The 16,738-nt window shown below is 39.0% G+C and overlaps 1 protein-coding gene, 1 long non-coding RNA gene and 1 other non-coding gene across 14 annotated transcripts in view; 2 read left to right on the forward strand and 1 right to left on the reverse strand.

Annotated features, from left to right (window-relative positions):
* Positions 1–1,330: 1,330 nt before the first annotated feature.
* Positions 1,331–10,218, reverse strand: LOC131275022 (uncharacterized). Its single transcript, XR_009182408.2, has 2 exons — positions 10,108–10,218; positions 1,331–1,940 (listed from the first exon to the last, which is right to left on the reverse strand). It is a non-coding gene; the product is annotated as an uncharacterized lncRNA (long non-coding RNA).
* Positions 8,265–8,428, forward strand: LOC111762274 (U1 spliceosomal RNA). Its single transcript, XR_002795433.1, has one exon. It is a non-coding gene; the product is annotated as a U1 spliceosomal RNA (small nuclear RNA).
* Positions 10,219–10,621: 403 nt separating the features above from the next.
* BCAS3 (BCAS3 microtubule associated cell migration factor) overlaps positions 10,622–16,738 on the forward strand; it is a 586,860-nt gene continuing 580,743 nt past the window's right edge. For 6 of the 12 annotated variants that reach the window (XM_071210524.1, XM_071210523.1, XM_071210526.1 and 3 more), the window contains exons 1-3: positions 10,711–10,836; positions 12,007–12,094; positions 15,292–15,346. In XM_071210524.1, coding sequence (XP_071066625.1) covers positions 12,024–12,094; positions 15,292–15,346 — 126 coding nt within the window. In that variant the 5' untranslated portion in view covers positions 10,711–10,836; positions 12,007–12,023. Of the gene's footprint in view, positions 10,837–12,006; positions 12,095–15,291; positions 15,347–15,641; positions 15,671–16,738 lie in introns of all 12 variants that reach the window. The other 6 variants (XM_071210530.1, XM_071210532.1, XM_071210535.1 and 3 more) reach the window with 5 other exon arrangements.

Here is a 16,738-nt window from a genome sequence, read left to right on the forward strand (position 1 = left end):
CACAGATGAAAATAGTCTATTATATTTGCCCAGATAGTTACCATTTTTGTTCTTCCTTGCTCCTAACATTCCAAGTTCCTTTCTGGGGTTTTTTTTGTTTTGTTTTTTTTAATATTTATTTCTCCCTACCCTCTTGTTGTTTTTCACTTGCTGTCTGTTCTCTTCCTTGTTTCTTTAGGAGGCACTGGGAGCCAAACCTATATGGTAGACAGGAGCCCAATCGCTTGAGCCACATTTGTTTTCCTTCCTAGAACTTTTATTTTTCAGATCTCAATTTTTCATTTGGCTCTTATTTATATTTTCTCCTTTTTTTGCTGAGGTTTTCTATTTTCCACTTGTGTCACCAGTGTTTATGTTTGCTGTCATAGCATTTTTATAATATCTGCTTTAAAGTGTCAGATATTTTCAACATCTGTATCTAGGTTTGGCATCTGTTGATTTTTTTTTTTTCTATGTGAATTGAGATTTTCCTGGTTTATAGTATACCATTTTATTTTGGGTTGCATCCTAGAAATTTTGAATATTTTATGACAATCTAGATCTTGCTTAACTCTAGAACACTGATACTTTTGTATTAATAGGTAATCACACTGTTTAGGTTGATGCTGCAAGTTCTAAGACTTCTGTGGACTGGTTCCAATGTCTGTTCAGTTTTCAAAGCCTCTGCTGTACTATTCTGATCTGCCCTTCATGACTCTACCCAGTGGCTCGCCTGAGATTTGGGGAGTGTTCTTTCTGCTAGTTCAGTTCTTAGTCATTGATGTGCTGATAAGGATCAGATCCAAGCTTAAAGTTCTCTATGGGATCACTTTCCTGAGCTCCTCCCTCTCTGCAATCTGCCTGGTACTTTTCCCTTACCTGGTCTTCCCTTTTAGTCCTCTGCCCAGAAAGCTGGGGTTTTAGGTACCACACACTTCCACCACTCTGTATGTAGGGCCAAAGAGTTTAATTTTAACATCTTTGTATCTCTTTTCTCATCTGTAAAATATAACAATACAGTGCCTGACATAAGAGCTCAAGAAATGTTAGCAAATACAATTTTAATAAATTTTTAGCTTCTCAAAACTGTTAGTATAGATTCTATTTTCTCAAAGTTTAAATCAGTTTTTATCCATTGTGATGAAAGGCAAATTATGCCCTGGGTACCATTCAAACAATTAACAACTAATTTTTGGTCCTTGTCAGTTTTATTTTCTGCTATCATAAATTATAAATACCAGTTCCAGATACCAGGATAAATTTTTGGGGTTCAGAAATGTAAATATTCCAGTTAGTGAGTAGAGGATTATGGAGAATAGAAAACAATCTTTTTTTAAAAAAATAATTTATTTGGGTAATATCTTTTTATTATTTTTTATTTTTTTAATTTCTCTCCCCTTCCTCACCCCCAGTTGTCTGTTCTCTGTCTATTTGCTGCGTGTTCTTTGTCCATTTCTGTTGTCAGCGTCACGGGAATCTGTGTTTCTTTTTTTTTTTTTTAAGATTTATTTATTTCTCTCCCCTTCCTCCTCCCCCCACCCCGGTTGTCTGTTCTCTGTGTCTATTTGCTGTTCTCTTTGTCTATTTGCTGCATCGTCTTTGTCCGTTTTTGTTGTTGTCAGCGGCACGGGAATCTGTGTTTCATTTTGTTGCGTCATCTTGTTGTGTCAGCTCTCCGTGTGTGCGGTGCTATTCCTGGGCAGGCTGCACTTTCTTTCGCGCTGGGCGGCCCTCCTTACGGTGCGCACTCCTTGCGCGCGGGGTTCCCCTGTGCAGGGACACCCCTGTGTGGCACGGCATTCCATGTGCGCATCAGCACTGCACATGGGCCAGCTCCACACAGGTCAAGGAGGCTCAGGGTTTGAACCGCAGACCTCCCATGTGGTAGATGGACGCCCTAACCACTGGGCCAAGTCCGCTTCCCAGAAACAATCCTTTTTGTTAAGCAGCTTATATTTTATCTAGAGAGACAACAGAATTATATAATAACTACAAAGCAGTTGTAAAGTAGTACTAATGTTTCATAAATAAAGGGTGACCATACCTCACGGTGGGCCTGGGACACTTCTGTTTTACCCTGTTGTTTTGTTTTGTTTTTCAATATAACTATTAATAGAGATGAGTGGATGTGGCTGAAGTGGTTGGGCATCTGCCTCCCACATGGGAGGTCCCAGATTCAGTTCCCCATACCTCCTAAAGAAGATGAGCAGTTGCAATGAGCTGATGCAACTAGCAGACACAACAATGTGGCTCAAGTGGTTGGGTGCCTGCCTCCCACATGGGAGGTTCCCAGGTTCAGTTCCTGGTGCTTCCTAAAGAAAACAACCAGACACAGTAAGCAAACAACGAGCAGACACAGCAAGAGCACAGTGAGCAGAAACAAGGAGCAGACAGATGAGGGAGCCATCTCCGGCGGGGGGGGGGGGAGGGGGCGGGGCGGTTATTAATAGAGTCTCGTTCCACAATGTTGTTAGGGTTAGGATGATAAATTATATGGCTACTTTATAGATACTAGTTAATTTCAAAAGAGTGAAAAACTAAAAGAAAATAATCGCCATGTTTTCAGGATGTTTGCTGGACTACTTTGGCCTGGAAGTGGTAATGAGCAGAATGGACTTCAGACAGTTGTGGGTTAGGTTGACAGGACAATGACAAAGACTTAGAAATCTGAATGGAAATGATAGGAAAATACTATTTTAGAAACCGCAGCTATCTAGTTAGTATCTTGTAGGACAGAAAAAAGGCAGACAATATTGTAATTACAGGTATACTTTGTTTTACTACACTTTGCTTTATTGTGCTTCACAGATACTGTGTTTTACAGATTGAAGTTTTGTGGCATCCCTGTGTCGAGCAAGTCTGTTGGTGCCATTTTTCCAACAACATATGCTTACTTTGTATCTATGTCACATTTTGGTAATTCTCACAATATTTCTATTTTTTAAAAATTATTATATCTCTTACACTGATTACCAGTAAACGTTGTGTATGTTCTGACTGCTACATCAACGGGCTGTTCCCCTGTCTCTCTCCCTCTCCTCAGGCCTCCCTATTCTTTCAGGCACAATATTGAAGTTAGGCCAATTAATAAAGGGAGAGTTGGATGTCTCTCACTTTAAATCAAGGGTTAGAAATGATGAAACTTAGTGAGGAAGACGTGGAAAGCCAAGACAGGCTGAAAGCTAGGCTTTTTGTGCCATACAGTTAGCCAAGTTGTGAATGCAAAGGAAAAGTTCTTGAAGGAAATTAAAATCGCTACTCCAGTGAACACACAAATGGTAAGTGAAATAGCCTATTGCTCATATGGAGGAAGTTTTAATGGTCTGGATAGAAGATCAAACCAACTAAAACTTTCCCTTAAGCCAAAACCTAATCCAGAGCATGGCCCTAACTTCCTTAAATTTTTTTAAGGCTGAGAGAGGTGAGGAAGCTGCAGAAGAAAAGTTTGAAGCTAGCAGAAGTTATTTATGAGGTTTAAGGAAAGAAGTCATCTCCAAAACATAAAAGCACAAGGGGAAGCAGCAAGTGCTGATGTAGAAGCTGCAGCAAGTTATCCAGAAGATACAGCTAAGATAATTGATGAAGGTGGCTAAATTAAACAACAGATTTTCAGACAAAACAGCCTTCTATTGGAAGAAGATGCCACCTAGCACTTTCATAGCTAGAGAGAAGTCAATGCCTGGCTTCAAAGCTTCAAAGGAGAAAAAAAATCTTCAGTGGAGAGGCTGACTCTCTTGTTAGGAGCTAATGCACCTGGTGACATAAGTTGAAGCCAATGTTCAGTTACCACTTTGAAAATCCTACAGCCCTTAAGAATTATGCTAAATATTCTCTGCCTGTATTCTATACATAGAACAACGAAGCCTGGATGACAGCACATCTATTTATAACATGGTTTACTGAATATTTGAAGCCGACTGTTGGAACCCACTGCTCAGAAAAAAAAAAGATTCCTTTCAAAATACTACTGCTAACTGACAATACACCTGGTCACCTAAGAGCTGTGATGGGGAAGTACAAGATTAATGTCATTTTCATGCCTGCTAGCACACCATCCAATGTGTAGTCCATGAATCAAGGAGTAATTTCAACTTTCTAATGTTCTGAGAAATATATTTTGTTAGTCTATAGCTGCCATAGATAGTGATTTCTCTGATGGACTGGGTCAAGTAAATCGAAAGCCTTCTAGAAAGGATTCACCATTCTAGATGTCATAGTGATTTCTCTGATGGATCTGGTCAAAGTAAATTGAAAACCTTCTGGGAAACGATTCACCATTCTGGATGCCATTAAGAACATTCATGATTTATGTGAGGAGATCAAAATACCAACATTGATTTAAGTTTGGAAAGAGGTCATTCCAACCCTAACAGATGACTTTAAGCGGTTCAAGACTTCAGTGGAGTAAGTAATTGTAGATGAGGTGGAACTAGGATTAGAAGTGGAGCCTTAAAATGTGACTGAATTGCTGCAATCCCATAATTAAATGAAGAGTCATTTCTTATGGATGAGCAAAAAAAGTGGATTCTTGAGGTGAGATCTACTCCCTGTGAAGATTCTATAAAGATTGTTGAAATGAAAATATAGGATTTAGAATATTTCATAAACTTAGTTGATAAAGCAGTGGCAGGGATTGATAGGATTGACTCCAATTTTGAAAGAAGTTCTCCTGTGGGTAAAGTGCTATCAAATAGTACTGCAAGCTACAGAGAAACCTTTCCTAAAAGGAAGGGTCTATGGATGTGGCAAACTTCCATTGTTGTCTTATTTTAAGAAATTGCTACAGCCACCTCAGCCTTCAACAATCACTACCCTGATCAGTTATCAGCCTTCAAAATCGAGGCCAGATCCCTTACAAGAAAAAAAGATTGCAGTTGTTAAAGGCTCAGATGATGGTTAACTTCTTTGAGCAATGAATGATTTCTAAATTAAGATATGCATTTATTAAAGACATAATGATATTTCACACTGGATACTGTTATCATAAGCATGGCTATTTCCAATAGAAGGGCCCACCAGATCTGGTGCCACAAAGGAGAAGCATGTCCCACAGTAAGAAAGTGATTTATTGCAAGTACATAAGCAAGGAATTGGAGGAATCTTCCCAAAACCAGTTCAAAGTGAGAATGGGAGCTAGGGTTTTTATAGGCAAAAGGAGAGGGGTAGGGGAGAAGAAAAACAAGTGATATCAGGGGCCTTGTGAGGAGGGTACTTGCAGTTTCTCAGTCTTGTGTGTCTCAAGCATGTTCAACTTTTTGTTTTCAGCAGCTAATTCACCACAGTTTAGATATTGTTGGGTGGGTGCAAGGTCTTCCTGGCTCCTTTCCCAGACCACCACTATAGAATATAAAGTTTTTTTTTAAATCTCCCTGAGCCTCAATGGAGTTGCAATACCTACTCTCCAGTTCAGTGGACTCACCCAGGACAACTAACAAGGAGGTGATGATGGACAACCACCATACCAAGGAACCAAGAGTCCCATCCATCAGCCATATGGGATTGAAGCCCCCTCTCAATGAGAGGTGGAGTGGGCATCACCATCCCAGAATCCTCAGGACTGGGGAATGAACTATGGACTAGAGTGGACTTACTGGTATTCTACTATAGACTTATTGTGATTCTAGCAATGGAAGAACTTATATCATTGATGTGGAGGCAAGTGGGCACTGGAGGTTCTGAGGTCAGAGAGAGGGAAAACAAGTGTAGCACAGGGTCATTTTTGGGACTTGGGAATTGTCCTCAATGACATTGTAATGGCGGATACAGGCCATTATATATCTTGCCATAACCGACAGAATTGTGTAGGAGAGAATAAACTATAATGTAAACTATAATTTATGCTTATAGTTGCAATGCTCCAAAATGTGTTAATCAATTGCAATGAATCTACCACACTAATGAACGATGTTGCTAATGGGGGCAAATGTGGACAGTGTGGGGATCAGGACATATGGGATTACCATATATATATATATATATATATATATATATATTTCTAAAAAATTTTCCATTCCCTCATTGTTGTTTGAGCTTGCTGTCTGCTTTCTGGGTCCATTTGCTGTGTGTTCTTTTCGTATCTGTCTTTTCTTCTCATCTTTCTCTTTAGGAGGCACCGGGACGTCAGATGTGAGAGAGGGGCACTTAATTGCTTAAGCCACTTCAGCTTCCTGGTCTGCTGTGTCTCTCACTGTCTCTCCTGTGCATCTCCCTTTGTTGTGTCATCTTGCTGAGCCAGCTCTCTGTGGCACGGGCCACCAGCTCTTTGCGGTGCGGGCTAGCTTGCCTTCACCAGGAATCCCCAGGAATTGAACACAGGGCCTCCCATATGGTAGATGGGAGCCCAGTCACTTAGCCACATCGGCTTCCCTCCCTATATTTTTTATTTAACATTTATGCAATCTAAATATCTTAAAAAAAAAAAAAGAGAGAGAGAGAAAAAAAACGTTTTTTATCTGTGAGAAAAAAGTTACAGATTTACTGGGTCATAAGGTGCTCCTGACACCATTCTGTCTCGTTTTGCTTTGAGATGTTACCTTACTCCTGTAAGCAAAACTGAGAAGGTCAGGGAACTAAGTGCAAAGAGTAAACTTCTAAAATTAGATTAATAGAAAACCAGCTCAACTAGTGTATCAAAATTTTCAGAGCTGCTTTAAGTGAAGAAATTTTTAGTAAGCACATTTTCCAGCTATCAATACTAAAAAATTCAAGTGACTTGCTTATTGAGATATTCTTTTTATTGTGGTAGTCTAGAACAGAGCCCTCAATATCTCCAAGGCATGCCTATAAATAGATATGAGGCGATATCACCTTGAAGTATGTTGGTTTTGCTATTGTGAAAATGTTTTGAACTTTCATTTTTTAGTAGATTACTACAAAAGGTAGTGTTAAAAAATTTCAACCTTGAACGCATCTAGGTAAGTCTATATAGTTATTATTAATATACTTTTCATCTCACAATTGGAGGATTTTAGAGAAATGTGACAATTTTTTCCTGATTTTTTTTTTAGTTCACTGAAGATTCAACTATTAATGTTAATTACATTTCTTTGTGAAAACATTAAACACTGATGAAATCACATGGCCCAAGTGTTATTTGGTAGTCAGGTAAGTGATGCAGTAATTTGCTTGAGGCTAAAAAAAGAATGCTACCAAAACAAAAACACACCAGGTACAAACTGACCTTGAAATTTGGTTTGCATATAGATAGATCCCTGATTCTTCTCTGGAGACTTTTGTTTTTGATATGCAAGGTCAAAGGACAGACCATCTTTGTCATTAGTGACTATAATTATATATTATAAAAGGACATGGTAGCAACTGGAAGAACAAAGTAAAGTACTCTGGTCATGAATGCACTACTTTACATTGAAAAGGAGTTTCTTATTGGGGTTGCTCAATCAGAAGAGCCTTTAACAGCTTCATCCTGTTTGCAACAAATTGTTTTACACTTGATCTTAGCCAAAAGGCCGAGAAGCGATAACAAATTGTTTTAATCCTTAAGAGTGTCTCCACGTCTCAATATTAGATTGGTGCAAAAGTAATTGTGGTTTTGCATTGTTGAAATCTGCCATTTGATACTGGAATACATTCTTAAATAAATGTAGTTATGTTATACATCATTTTAATGTGCATTATACATCATTTTAATGTGTATTTCTTGCTTTGTTTTTTGCTAATGACTTATTGCTGTTTATTTTCTATTTATTTTAGACTATGGAAGTGATGTTAGACAAAAAGCAAATCTGAGCAATTTTCTTACTATTTGAGTTCAAAATAGGTCATAAAGTAGTGGAGACAAGTTGCAACATCAACAATACATTTGGCCATGAACTGTTAATGAACATACAGTACAGTGGTGGTTCAAGAAGTTTTGCAAAGGAGATGAGAGCCTTGAAGATGAGGAGTGTCTGGCCATCAGAAGTTAACAGCAACCAATTGAGAGCAATCATCAAAGCTGATCCTCTTACAACTACAGGAGAAGTTGCCAAAGAACTCAACTTCGACCATTCTATGTTCATTTGGCATTTGAAGCAAATGGGAAAGATGAAAAAGCTTGATAAGTGGGTGCCTCATGAGCTGATCAAAAATTTTAAAAATTGTCGTTTTGAAGTGTTGTCTTCTCTTATTCTATGCAACAATGAACCATTTCTCCATCAGATTGTGACATGTGATGAAAAGTGGATTTTACACAACAACCGGGAACGACCAGGTCACAGTGGCTGGACTGAGAAGAAGCTCCAAAGCCACTTCCCAAAGGCTAACTTGCACCAAAAAAAGGTCATGGTATAGTTATCTGGCAGAGGAGATACCATGATCACAAAGGTGGTTTTCTCAGGGTGAGGCTCATCCATTGCACTCCAGTGTGCCAAACCCCTGTGATTTCCCCAAACGCGGGAAACTTGACTGCGTAATTTGTGGTAGTGGGGAACTGTGTTCGTGCCTTCCCCTGTTTAAAAAAAAAAAGTCATGGTCACTGTTTGGTGGTCTGCTGCGGTCTGATACTACAGCTTTCTGAATCCCGGCGAAACCATTACATCTGAGAAGTATGCTCAGCAAATTGATGAGATGCACCAAAAACTGCAACGCCTGCAGCTGGCACTGGTCAACAGAAAGGGCCCAATTCTTCTCCAGGACAATGCCCAACCACACGTCGCACAACCAATGCTTCAAATGTTGAACGAATTGGGCTACAAAGTTTTGCCTCATCTGCCATGTTCACCTGACTTCTCACTAATCAACTACCATTTCTTCAAGCATCTTGACAACTTTTTTTGCAGGGAAAACTCTTCCACAACCAGCAGGATGCAGAAAATGCTTTCCAAGAGTTTGTCAAATCCCAAAGCATGGATTTTTCTGCTACAGGAATAAATAAACTTATTTCTTATCGGCAAAAAATGTGATGATTGTAATGGTTCCTAAGTTGATTAATAAAGATGTGTTTGAGCCTAGTTATAAGGATTTAAAAATCACGGTCCAAAACCGCAATTCTTTTTGCACCAACCTAATACTTTGAAGTGACTCATGAGCTGGCAATATGGACTACACACACAAGTTACTTCTATTTAAATATATGATTACTATGTTTTATTTTATCCCTGTCTGAAGGCTCATGCCAGAATCTCACACCATCTGTGTGAAAAAGAAAATGGAGTAATTAGAACCTGGTTGGTAGTTCAGGAGACGCGACCTTTCCTGGTATATGATCAAGCCCTACACTTCCCAGGCTTGGCCCTGCTGGGCCCTTGGCTAGAATCCAAAACTGGGCAAGGGGTAGGTTAAGGGACCCAGCAGCTATTAAGCACTTCCTATTTGTCATTTTTAAAAATTTTTGTTTTTGTTTTTAGGAGGTACCAGGGATTGAACTCAGGACATGGGAAATAGGCGCTCCCCCAAAATATTCTTTCTATATTTTACAAAGGATGTGAGAGGAGCACAGAAATACATCCCCATACTCCTAAAAAAATTGATAACTCCACTAGTGTTTCTTTTCTGTAAATGCTACCATTCTGTTGGTCAAGTCCAAAATACAGGCACCATTCTCTGTTCCTACCTTTTCCTCCACCCCATACACAAACCACCAAGTCCTTTCAATTCTCACTTTCAAATATATTCTGAAATCGACTTTTCATCACCTCTACTGCTTCAATTTTAGGCCAAATTCTAGGCCTCATTTCCCACCTACTCCTCTGCCCCCTCAAAACATTATTCTCTAAAAAAAAGACAAAGATTATTCTCTGAATAATTGCTGGCATGAACTTTAAAAAATGTAAATATGATCACGATACTAAACAATTCCCTCTTCCACTGTACTAGGATCTTTTTTACTTTTACTGCTCTATCAGCCAATTTGTCACAAACACCATGCCTATAAATAAGCCACATCTTTATAGAACTGCTGAGAATTAAACGTGATAATGTATACGAAGTGCTTAGGCCTGTGCTGGGCAATCAATAAATCAATGAATATTATTATCCTTATAAAAGAAACGTAGCTCAGACGGAACGACACCCGCGAGACCTCGAGCCTCTAAAGATGAGGGAGATGGAAACTGAGGTAAGGAAGGAGTAAGGCGCGGTCTACAAACCAAGCACAAATTGATAGGATTACCCGCCGCGCTCAAAACTCACATCAACCGCTCCTAGGCTAAACGGCTGCCAGCAGCCTCAAGCCAGTCTAAGCTCGCGGAACGTAAACACGTCGATAAAGGCCGGGCAGAAGGCAGGTTCGGGGTGGGTGGGTGCCTAGCTAATAGTGATTGGCAGCTGCCATGTCCACGTGTTTTGCGCGTCAAATCAGTTATCGCGAGAACTCGATGTAAACAGACTAGTTCCAATCCTCCTCCTGTTCCCAACCTGAGGTGAACAGGAGTCCGGGGCATGTTCTTTTTTGAGAAAGCTACAGAGGTGCTGTCTGTGAAGAAAACAAGCATACTCTTAACTCCTTCCCACTTGCCTGCGTTCACAGCCGAACCTGACACCAGGGTTTCACCCGAACTTAGATATTGTTGTGCTTTCTCCCAAGCCCTATTGGATTGGATAATTTCAGGAGGCGGGTCCGCCTCTTTTCTACTTGCTGGTTGGAGAAGCTGACCTCTAAGGGCTGGGCCCGGCCGTAGCCAGTTTCCTTCTGTGATTGGCCGGAAAGGTAGTTCCGCTGAGGCGAGGTAGGAAGTGGAAGCCGTCAATCACGAGGGGGGACTCCAAACAGCGAGCCTTGAGCTGGAGGAAAGCGTTTACCGGCGGGGCGGCCGGTGAGAGGACTGGCGGGGCTTTGGCGTTGGGGGAGGTTTGGGAAGGATGAGGGACAGGAAGGCTGAAGGAAGAGGGTTTAGCAGGCAGGAATTCGAAGGGGGAAAGGTATCGAGATTGGAATAGGGGGGAGGGCAGGGGGCCAGAGGGCGGCCGGGGGCAGCGGTGGCTCGTTGTGGAGGTTATGTGGGTTGCGCTGTGCTAGTGTCTTTCAGGAGAGTGGGGCCTGAGGGGGTGGCGGGGGTCGTCCTCGAAAGATAACGCCCTTAAAGGACAGGGTTTGGGAGACTAGTTGTGGAGTGAAGGAATGGAATGGAAATGGGAGGGCTGAGAAGCTGGTAAATTTACCCACTGATGAAGGTGTAGTTGGGTTAGTTACAGCAATGGTTGTTTTGGTTGTAGGAGGTGGGATTAACGTGTTTGGGAGTTTTTGGATAAGGTGGTAGAATGTTACCTTCTTAGCAGTGATGGTTTTAGGGTCTTTCAGGATGAGTTCCAGACTGTGAGCGTTCCTCAACCTCAGATCTTTAATGCTTTCAGAACTCTTTCAGTCTTAAGTTGACTCTCCATACTCTAAAAAATCCACTCGTTGATTCAGATACTCATTAGACATTTCGCGATCAGGATTTAGTGATGTAATGGGAAAGGATAAGGGACTGCTAGTAGAAGTATTTATTACTTTATTTAGACTCTGGTGATTGGGTTACCATAGGAGGGGATTAAAAATTTTCATTACATGCAGTCTTACACATCCATTCCCAGCATATTTTGATGGAAAGCAGAGCGGTTTTAACTCATCATACCATTTGTTCTTGAAATATTGTACCAGTTCTTTAATTTTGGCTCACAAAGGCAGCACACATAATTTCAAAATGATTCTGTGCTACACTGCTCACTGTTTCTGGTCCTTTTACCTTTCTGATTAATGTTAACAACAGACCAAAGGGACCAGCAATAATGTTAAATGGTTTTGAACTTCTGAGGCCTGGTCATGTATATATATATATATAAATATATATGTATGTTGTATAGATGTGTGTGTGTGTATATATATATATATTTTAAGCCTTAGGATTGCTTGAAAGAAAATTTCAAGGAGGGAGTAAAGTGTGATCAGAAAATTTTATCTACTTCTTTTCATTCCTTTCTGGTATATTGGGAATTGCTGGGCACATTTTAGGCACTTTTTGATAAAGAATCTTTAGTGAGTATCCATAAACCTCCCCACTCCCACTTCCCCAGTGATCTATTTTCTTTATTTTTGTCTTCTGGTAACAGGTTTTGTGAATGAAGCTATGGCTACAGATTCCCCTAGAAGACCCAGTCGTTGTACTGGGGGAGTTGTGGTTCGCCCTCAGGCTGTCACGTAAGCATATTTCAAATAAATCCAGTTACTGAAGAACAGAGTGCTCAGAATAGTAAATCATATTCAGGTTTCCTTTCTGAACACTGATTAATTTTATAGGTTCTTTTAAATTTTGCCTTTACAAAATGAGTAAATATCATTGCCAAAGCCAAATAATTGGAAATACAAATAAATGTATTCATCACGTTCATGCTGTATGTGAAAGGCATTATATGTATGCTAAATCCTTAAGAACACCTTGTTTCAAACTCTAGATTTAACAAATCAGTGGGTAATTAAATCAGTTTAGTGGATCAGGACCAGTATTAAAAAAAATGAAATAGAATATAGTAGAAAATATAGTTGGGAGTTAGTGTTGTTTTGTGACTCACATGCAGCTATATTTATATGTATGTATATGTTTACAAGATCATGACATAAAATACATTTCTTATTCTAGGTCTCAGAAAGTTAGAAAACTTGAAAGTCAGTGCCATAGAGAATACGTTTCTTTTTTTTAAGTAATTCTTTGGCCAAGAATGTCAACGTCTTTCTAGGAATTTAGAATCTCATGTGGCTTTCAGATATGTACACTTGAAAACAAAAGCTTTGTAATTGGTAAAAAGATGCCAGCAAAACAGCATGAGAATTTAGAGGGAGTAAAGGGTGATCAGAAGGTAACATTTGTAGTGTACCTTGAAAGGCTGAATAGAATTTGAGCATTTAGAATCAAGGATACATTTTAGACAAAGGGAATGGAATAAGCAGAGGTAGAAGAGGCAAGCTATTTTCATAAAATGAAGTCCTGATTTAGGGAAGTCAGCCTATTTAAGGTAGGTTGGGGTCAACAATGGAGACCCCTGAATACCTGACCAAGGAGGTCAAACTTGTTTTATGCTTTTTAAAAATGTCTTAGGTTAATTATGGTACTTTGGATTTTTTCCCTTGGGGCCTTTAACATGTTACATAAGGATTGTGTTTTTGGACTAACAAAGGGTATGTGTAACATTGTGTTTTACCATAATAATACTTTATTTTTCCTACTGCATTTCCGAGGGCTATATTTCTTTGCTAACTGTGCAACCAGTTAGGCATTTTAGTAGGTATCAGTTAGGTAGTATTTTTAATCTTCATTTTACAGATGAGAAAACTAAAACAGAGAAATTATGTAAGTTGTCCTAGGTGCAGCCAAGCAATGGAGCCAGTATCAAACCTAGGCATTTTGTCTTTAGAGAGTTTGCTCTTAGCCACTGTTCTATGCTACCTTTCCATATGGTATTCAAAATGAATTGCTTATTGTTATGCAGTACAAAATATTAGTATTTTCCTGACCATTCATTCAGTGTTTTGTTTTTTTTTTTGAGGAGGTACTGGGGATTGAATCCAGGACCTCGTACATGGGAAGCAGGTGCTCATCCATTTGTGCTACATGTACTCCCATTCAGTGTTCTTTTTATTTGTTTTTATTTTTTTCTTTGTTCAGTGTTCTTTAACACATAATTCTTGAGCATCTATTACATGCCTAAGTACTAACTTATGGATGCTGGAGATACGAGATAAAGATGAGAGATGGGTTCCCTCCTGTAATGGAGCTTACATTGTAATGGGGGAAACAGTCAATAAGTATATAAGTTAACAAGTAAAATAATTACAGGCTGTGATCAGTGCATAGCATGCTATGATAGAGAATGACAAGGGAGAGTATACTGAAAGCTGTCAGGGAAGGCCTCTCTGAGGAGGTAACATTTAAGCTAGAGATCTGGAAGGAAGAGTATGGAAAGGGCCAATCCATGCAGAAAGAAAACTGATTGGTCTTGATTCATAGAAAAACTGGTGTATGCCAGGAACTGAAGTTGCCATATGCCTATGACAGAAGAGTAAGTTAGGAGGGTGGCATAAAATGAAGTTGGAGAGGTAGGTCTAATCAATTTGTAAGTCTCTGAGGCATTTTAATTTTTTAGTAACTAATTTGAATGCCTACATCTGCAGCAAAATATAAGTTCATTTTGCTACATATAAGAAATGGACTAGGTTCATAACCAATTTAAAGAGAAGGTCACCAAAAACTGAGTCATCAGCAACAGTTTTCTTGCTTTAACTAGGACATTCTTCTGCTGTGAATCAAGAAAAAGGTCCTGCCTTAGCCAGGTCTTCTACCATCGCTCCTGCAAATATGAATTAGAAGTTATCTCTGCCAAATTAGGAAAGCATGATTTAAAAAAAAATTTTAAGACCTTTATTACCAGGTGCTTGCAATTTGTTGACTTTTTTGAAAAAATCAAGTTGTAAATTTTTACCATATATAAAAATGAGGTTCTTAAAAATCTCAACTTGATCAGATATGAAGCAATTTAAAAACTCAAGAAGTGTACCGAGTGTACACTTTGGATGGATTGTACAAGTCATGAAACTGTATAATACAGTGAGCCATGTGGTGGGTGAAGGACTATGGTTAACAATAAAAATATGAGGGTGTTTGCTCATGAACTATAACACATGTACAGTACTAATGTGTGGTGTTAATAATAGGGAGGTGTATGGAAAAAATATACCAAATGTAAGCTGTAGATCATAGTAGTAATATTTTGATGATGTTCTTTCATAATCTGTAACAAATGTTCCATAACAATGCAAAGTATTGGTGGAGGGATGATATATGAGAATTTTGAACATTATGCATGATTGTTTTGTAAGCTTGAAACTTCTCTAATAAAAAAAATAGGCAGCAGAGGTGGCTCAAGTCATTGGGTACCTCTCTCCCACATGGGAGATCCTGAGTGCCTACTAAAAAGAAGACAAGAAGTAAGGAACTGACACAGGGAGCAGATAGCAAGGGCAGACAATGATGGGGGTGGGAGGGAATAAATAAATAAATCTTAAAAAACAAAAATAGTTAATGAAAAAATTTAATAGATTTATTGAGAAAAACCAGGCTTTTAAAAAAAATGTATTTGTCATTACCAAAAAGAAATAAATAGGAGAAATAGGAGAGCATGACTTTTAAGAAGAGGTGTTTAAAAAGGTTAAAAGCTCATTTGCATTTTCTAACATACACACAGACTCAAAACTGATAATCAGGATTATCAGATGATGAAGGTTGGCCTTTATCATCTTGCTTTATTGTATAAATGACTTCATGCATTATGTCTGATGTTTTACATGTTCCTTTTTTTCTTAAGGAGTCATGATAAATTTTTCTCCATTTCACCCTTTTCCAGAGAGCAGTCCTACATGGAAAGTGTTGTGACTTTTCTGCAGGATGTTGTGCCCCAGGTAAGTGTTAACATGTGGTTTAGAAATGAGTGTTTTTCCTTTGGCTAGGGAAGCTCTGAAATGTGTTTCTTAACTTGACATTAGTATATTCAGATTCAGAAAGGCTTTTATATTTTATCTTGCTGAGCCTTGGTTGGGTGTAACTATACCTGTTATTGTGCAAATGTGCCTTAGTTTTGTGTTGATAGTGGCAAGTGCTCAGGACTTGCTCTCCCCAGAGCAATTAAGGTGAGATAGGACTTGGGACTCTCTGGTTCAGGTCTGTTTTCAAAAATCTTTCTTTTTCTTATCCTAGATGACTGTTGGCTATTTGCTGTGAGAAAGGTATATAAACTTTGCCTTTCATTAACTAGATAGTATGTATCTCAGCACAAATCTAGTATGTTTTCATATTGGACAGTCTCTTTGTGCAAACACAAATATTTTTACTTAATTTTTCCAGTATGGAGATTTCTGTGTAGAGTCTTTACTGATTGTGGAAATTAGGGCTGATATATTTTGGAATTTAATTTCTTAACTTTAAATCAGTCAAAATTGTATGTGTGTATGTATCTTATATATAAAAAGTTTTGTGTATGTGGAAATGAAAATAGGTAGACCATGATGACAACATTTGTGGGGCATAAAGGAAAAAGAAATGATTTCCTTTCTCAAGGAATTTAGTTAAGATGGAAGTCAAAATGCTTGAAACAACCAGAAGTAATTAATGGCAGCATGTCAGTAAATGTTATAGAGGGTAGTACAGACTGAATATTTAATTATTAGGGGAATGCAGAGCAAAGAAACAAGGGAAAGAGTCAGGGTCCGAGGAATGTTAAAAGTATCATTAGTTGAAATGAATAGAAAAGTTGGGTATGTGATGATGAAGGGAGCTTGCTAGACATGGTAAGCAACAGGACTTCTGTGGAGGTAGAGCATATTGTATTAATGATTTATTTTTATTTGTTTCCCCTCCCCCCTTGTTGTTTGTGCTCAGTGAATGCTTGTTTTGTTTTTTTTTTAGGAGTCACCAGGAACTGAACCTGGGGCCTACCCTGTAGGAGGGATGCGCTTGAGCCACCTCTGCTCCTAGCATGTTGTATTCTACACAAAAAGAATACTAGGCTTAGAAAGCATTCGGAAGCTGAACTCCAATTCACTTTGTGCCTCTGCAAACTGCTCCCCTCTTAAACTTCCAATTCTGGTGTGAAGTTGCATGTTGCAGGTCCAAGGAAGAGTTTTGTTTTGCTTTTTGCTTTTTGTTTATAATTGGCCTGCCCCTAGAGGGCCTCTTTATCAAATTTCACAAAGGCACCTTTTGTGCTGTTCATAACCCTGTGCAGGGAGGATTTCTCATTGGCCAGAGGGTAGAGGCTGTGGAATTGGTGGAGAGCTTGCAACAGGAACAAAAAT

This window comes from Dasypus novemcinctus, chromosome 21, assembly GCF_030445035.2.
Source record: "Dasypus novemcinctus isolate mDasNov1 chromosome 21, mDasNov1.1.hap2, whole genome shotgun sequence".
Classification (NCBI taxonomy): domain Eukaryota; kingdom Metazoa; phylum Chordata; class Mammalia; order Cingulata; family Dasypodidae; genus Dasypus; species Dasypus novemcinctus.